Source organism: Gossypium hirsutum, chromosome A07 (assembly GCF_007990345.1).
Source record: "Gossypium hirsutum isolate 1008001.06 chromosome A07, Gossypium_hirsutum_v2.1, whole genome shotgun sequence".
Taxonomy (NCBI): Eukaryota; Viridiplantae; Streptophyta; class Magnoliopsida; order Malvales; family Malvaceae; genus Gossypium; species Gossypium hirsutum.
Genome location: NC_053430.1, coordinates 36,596,412 through 36,602,490, shown reverse-complemented (window position 1 = coordinate 36,602,490; position 6,079 = coordinate 36,596,412). Strand labels below are relative to the sequence as shown.

Here is a 6,079-nt window from a genome sequence, read left to right as displayed (position 1 = left end):
TTATAATAATAATAATCAGCATTTCAAGTGGTCATAGAAAATACCTTTTACTTTCTTTAAAATCAAAGAGAGGTTCCAGTGCTCCAACTCATAATTTCACGTGACAAACTCTACTAGCACCGGAATGCCTTAAAACGAACACTCCGTTGTGCTTGTTTTCTTCCCCCTCTGCAAAACTTTCCAGTTGAGACGAAACTTCCCCACCAGCAGGAAATAGCGTCCAAAGTGCAGCCATTTCTTTTTATGATTCCCTGAATATTATATATCAGTGCGGAGGTTATTAAGCGCGTAGTGCAATGTGCTAGATCGAACCTTATTTAAACCTGAATCAAACAATGACACACGGAAGCTTTGATAGACAATTTTAAGGGGCGTCCTCAACCAATTATCCCTTCATCAATTGGCTACTTTAACCTGGGTATGCAAGCTTTTGGATCTCATATCCATATCTTCCTTAACAAGCGGAAACCCAATAACATACGCAATCCCTTTACGATTTGTCTGAGCAACCATGGAAGTTGCTCCACATTTATCTGTAAAACTCAGCACTTGAACTGCCTAGCTACAAATAGTATGACCCACCAGATTACACTAGTATCTTGTTATTGTCAATCTAAAACTAGCCAAGAAGACATCCCACATACCACTGTCGCTTACATTATAAATCTTCATACTAAATATATGGTTCCATTCAGCATAAAGCAACAATGGTTAAAGCTCCTTTATCAACACCTCAATTATCAAGATTTAAACTATACTATTGTTAATATGTACCAAAAAATTAATAAATATATGATCATCTTTACTCATTTGAAAATATATTTATTTATTGCTTGAAATGGAGTCAGTGAAAGAAGTTGAATCAGCACTACCGTACTTCAACCTATACTTTTTCTACCAAACTAACTATACTTTCTTTTTTATTATTATTTTTCGCATTTGCAGTTGCTTTGTGAGATTATAAGTTTTTAACCCTAAATTACCAAGGTTGAATTTCAATTTTGGAGTCCACCTATAATAATATATATTTGGACCTTGTTTCATACCACTCCTGACTGTTGATTGGAATTATTAAAATGCCAATGGTTATCAGATCAAGAATTGATCTTAGTAATATCACGAAATGGGAGATAGCAGTTGTGAGATGTTGATGGGTCAGCAGATGGTCGATCGATGAATGTGATGTGTCATATTGATGCACTCAAGCCATGCAATGGAGCATGTACAAGGTTGAAGCTACTGCCTGTTAACACAACAAAAAGAAAAAAAAAAAAAAAGGAGGGGGGAGTCGGCCCTGTTGTCCGATCATTTCACCCCATCTTCCTGTTAGGCCAAAAACCCATACGACGAAGAGATGAAGGGGTGGCCGATCAAAAGAGTAGTTTAATGCTCACTTCACTCTCCTGTAATGTCTGTCATCTCCAGCGACATGTTCTACTGGTCTGGGTCACGCCAGCTCCAGTCCCTATATCCACTTTGAATTGGTCTAAACCAGATTGCAGAGACACGATGTTAATGTGCCCCACAAAGATTTGAAACCAGTTCCTTTTGGGCTAATGTTACAGCGTCATTTCAAATATCTAATACAAAGTGAAATTAAAAATGTAAGACATTTACCAATATGAATTGAACATTATTAAATAGTAACATTGGGGTTATACTTATATTTCTGGTGAGCCCCACAAAAGACATGGATAAATGGGTGTAATTTACAATTAATGTGTTAATTGATGTATGGACTAAGACCGGGTCTACCGAACCCTAACAAAACGGCATTTACTCTTCCTCCAATTTCCATAGAAAACTCCCTCCTCGATGGGATGGGAGGTTAGTTTCCCCCACCCTCCATTTCTAATTTCCATCCAGTTTCAACCAAAATTTTAATTAAAGGAAGATCCATAATTAAAGGAAAACAAAGTTGACATTATACTGAATATTCCTATTTTGGTAAAAACCAAAATCGGTTCTGCCGCCAAGCAACAGTGTCAGTTAACTGATGCTCCCCATTTTAATTGCTGTAAAAACTAAATTAAGTTGGTGTTGACACGTGGACAAAGGTGTTAGAAGATTTTAATTCCCACTTCTGTTTTACGTCACAGCTTAGTGATTTTAACCTATGCTCATTTTTGTTTGGTAGGGGAGACACCTTGTGGTTTTTCATATTATGCTTCGTGGTTACAACAAACCAAACCACTGGTTCTTTTAATTTTGCAAAATTAGAGCATTTTCTGCTATGACAAAAATCCAATTTGTTTTGGCGAGTGGTAAAAAAGGGCAATTTAGGAAGTTTAGATTAGGGAATAAATACAGAAACGGGCAAGTCTCGCATGTTACATGTCGCTCTTTCTTCCTTCATGTATACGCTTTTATTAAATCTTTATTTATTCATACTTTGCCGTTTTAAGAGACCCAAAAACTAATAACCCATTTTGTTATTTTTAATCTTAGTAAATATTTTTGAAATTTTTGTTGCATCTTTGTATGTATCTCTTGGTGGAGGAATGCTTGTCACCTACTCTTTTTTTAGTTTTTCAGTCCCTTTAAAACTTTCTCTCACGACACAGCCCAGAATTCACACACTTTCAGACATACACAGACCTCTAGAACTGTGTTTCCTCTGTTTATCCCACTCCTTTTTTCTGGGCAATGGAGAAACATAAGTGTAAGTTGTGTTTCAAAAGCTTTGCAAATGGAAGAGCTTTGGGTGGTCATATGAGGTCTCATATGTTGAATCTTCCAATTCCTCCCAAACTTGCAGAACAAGAACGATTGGGATTACCACGACCAACGAATCAACTCAGCCAAGAGTCAGAGTCAGAGTCGGCTTCGGCATCTTATTCGTCGTCTTCATCGGAAGAAGAAGAAGAAGGGGAGGAAAAAGGGCAGTTTTATGGGCTTCGAGAGAATCCAAAGAGAAGTGTTCGGTTGCTAGATCCTGAGTTTATTGATGCTGGCTCGGTTGTTCTTCAAGACAGGGAAAGTGAGACGGAGTCCTCTAAGAACCCAACTCGAAGACGATCTAAACAGACTCGGAGAATACTAGAAAATCATCAGCAACAAAGACAGGAACAACAAGAAGAAAGAAAGAAGCTTAAAGTTAACAACAGCAGCAGCAGCAACAACAACAACCAAGTGAGCAAGACCGAGCCTTGGGCTGAGCCTGAACCGGTGAGTTCGATCTCCGACGCAACAACTGAAGAAGATGTCGCTCTCTGTCTTATGATGCTTTCAAGGGACCAATGGAAAAGCAAAGTACTCCATCTGGATGATGAAGAAGGCACAGAAATAGAAAAGTCCACGGAACAAAGTTATGAATTACAAGAGTACTTCAAATTAAGCAAGGTGAATAGAGCGCCCCGAGGTAAGTACAAGTGTGAAACGTGTAACAAGGTTTTTAAATCGTACCAAGCACTGGGTGGGCACAGAGCGAGTCACAAAAAGATGAAAGCTTACTCACCACCGGCAACTCATAATACAGAGTTGGAGCCGGAAAATGTGGGTACTGGACCTAGTTCAATGACCGACAAGAAAATCCACGAATGCCCTGTTTGTTTTAGAGTCTTCTCGTCTGGACAAGCTCTTGGTGGACATAAAAGATCTCATGTGGTAGCGACAACTGAAACCCCTGTTAGAAGTTCCAAAAAGTTGGGAGATAGTTTCATAGATCTTAATCTCCCTGCTCCAATGGATGACGATGATGCTAGCCAAATTGAACTTTCCGCCGTCTCCGATGCTGAATTTGTCAACCATATCAAGTGAGGAACGGTGAACCATTTTTTGTTCGTGGTTTACAACAATGTTCGATCCAAATTCAAAGGTAAAACCAACCAACTTTGGTTGCGTCCAGCTATTTTTGGCATCTAAGATTTTTCCTCTATAGTAAAACATCGGCTTGTAAGGCCTTTTTCTTTTTATTCATAGGCTGTTTCTACTCTATTCTAACTGTAATTCTTTTCTCTGAATTGTCTTTTACAGTTCTGTTCTGTTTGTAAAAAACCTGATCAGTAATTTCACTGTTGGATTAGATCTTCTGGGTGTCTTTGACATTTTAATCCAGAGTAGCACTAACAAGCATTCTTGTTAATGGGTTGTCAATCAAAGCTTCCTACTTTTCTAAACCCAGTTTTGTTTTCCTTTTTTCCTCAATGCAAGAAAATTCCTTCTCAAAAGAATGTTCTCAAGACACCAAGAAAATTGTTTTTTCACTTAAAAAAAATGGTGGCTTCCATTTGGCGCTACTGAAAATTGTTACAAGTTCATCGAGTATTCTCTGCTTTCTGTTTTATGTTGCCTTATGTTTTTTTCACAGCACATTCCATTCTGATGCCTTGTATTTTTTCCCTCTGTTTGCTGTCTGAAACTGTTTCATGCTTTACCTACAAATCTGCTAAACCAGTACATTTGGTACAGAGATAATATTCAATTACTGTAATAGCCTTGAAGCTGAACTCGATTTACTATAAATACATTCCCATATTACAGAAAAAGAAAAAAGTAACATAAAAAAATAAAAGAAAAATGGGAAAGGAAAAGCAAAATCCCCTGTTTTTATTTACTGAGAGAATAACGTGTCTGGGTTAGCTTGGCTAAAGCAAAGTATCCTACTGACTCAAGATCAGTGTAAAAAAGATATAGGAACTTCAGTCACAATGATTAATTTTATAATAGTATTTAAAAAAAATCCTTTTTTGAGATAGCTAGTATGGGTAGGTAGGCAATGAAGGGGTTGGGGGCATGCCTCCAAGCAATGCAATTCCAAGGCAGTTAGAACGTAGAACTACTTCATTATTATTATTTCACGGGAGAAGAGAGTGCTTAAATGGCTTAAGTAGATGCTCATTGCCCACATTAGACATTAGTGAGATTGAAGGGAGTAGGACCGGCGTGACAATGTGCTGTCTTTCGAGCAGTGGTTACTTTATAACAGATGGAGCTCAATCTGACAGATGAGATGAGTGTGCAATCTGGATTCTGATGAATCCACGCTTACAAACATGAAACAGCATAACTTGGCTTGTCTTATTATTATTATTATTGCTGCTGCTGTTATGATGATGGAGTATTATTAGTATACCAATTTTTGTGCCATTTTGAATATAAATCCTATATATATATTTCAAACGAGAAGACAACATTTCAGTATAAAATTCCAATGACTTAGAATTGTTACACCACTATCCGGACCAGGTATGTGGCGTGCTTAAAGACTTCCAAGTGAATATTTGAAGTCAGTTTCTCGCTCTCATTTGTCTACCATCGTACTTAGTTGATTTGACTTCTCGAATTGATTACTCGTTGTAAGCTACCTGCTCATTAGTGTTACGGGACTAAAATTTTAGTCTCACAATCCGTGTAGCCTTAGGCAATTTCTTCATTTCAAACACGCCTAAGTCACCTTAACTCCTAACAATTGAGGATTCTCGCCAAATTCTTCCAATGTACGAGATGTGTTTGAGTAAATGCTCTCAAAGAATTCTATTACTCTCAAGAATTCAGGATATAATGGATGATTTAAAACTGTGAGGGAGGCTCTCTATTTATAGTTGAGCTCTCCCAAAATTGACGGTACAGATCGAATTACATTGATAGACGAGATGAAGCTTATTCCTACAATTAAAGGATTTACAAGATTTATATAATCAAATTAAATCTAATTTCTGATAAACGCCAAATTATACAGATCTATACCCCAAATACTTAGTATATTTATGGATGTTTATTACTAGATTTGTGAATTTTGGTGCTCTTAATCCGGTTATTTCATGTTTTGTACTCAGGAGAGCACCAAGAGTCGAAAGAAGCCAAAAACGAGCTAAAAAGGGACAAAACGGACCAAATCGAGAAGATGACACTACCTAAGCCTTCCCACACGGGCATCTCACATGCCTGTGTCCTTCGGGGGTGTCGAACAAGGTTTTCATGATTCACACGGCCTGACCATTGAACCCATACGGCCGTGTGCAATTCAACAAATCGAACACAGTCTGGTAATCACGTCACACGGTCATGGCACACGGGCATGTCCCTTTTTCAAAGAGTTGTATTTTACATAGAAAAGGGTACTTAGGGAGAAAGAAAG

The 6,079-nt window shown here is 37.9% G+C and overlaps 1 protein-coding gene across 1 annotated transcript; it reads left to right on the top strand.

Annotated features, from left to right (window-relative positions):
• The first annotated feature begins 2,317 nt into the window (after window positions 1-2,317).
• Window positions 2,318-4,031, top strand: LOC121231902 (zinc finger protein ZAT9). The gene has a single exon (XM_041116955.1). The coding sequence runs from the start codon at window positions 2,647-2,649 to the stop codon at window positions 3,757-3,759; it is 1,113 nt and encodes a 370-aa protein (XP_040972889.1). The 5' UTR covers window positions 2,318-2,646; the 3' UTR covers window positions 3,760-4,031.
• The last annotated feature ends 2,048 nt before the right edge of the window (window positions 4,032-6,079 follow it).

Bases quoted from the DNA above. Each gene is read 5' to 3' on its own strand.
- LOC121231902 (XM_041116955.1), top strand. From the start codon at position 2,647: ATGGAGAAACATAAGTGTAAGTTGTGTTTCAAAAGCTTTGCAAATGGA.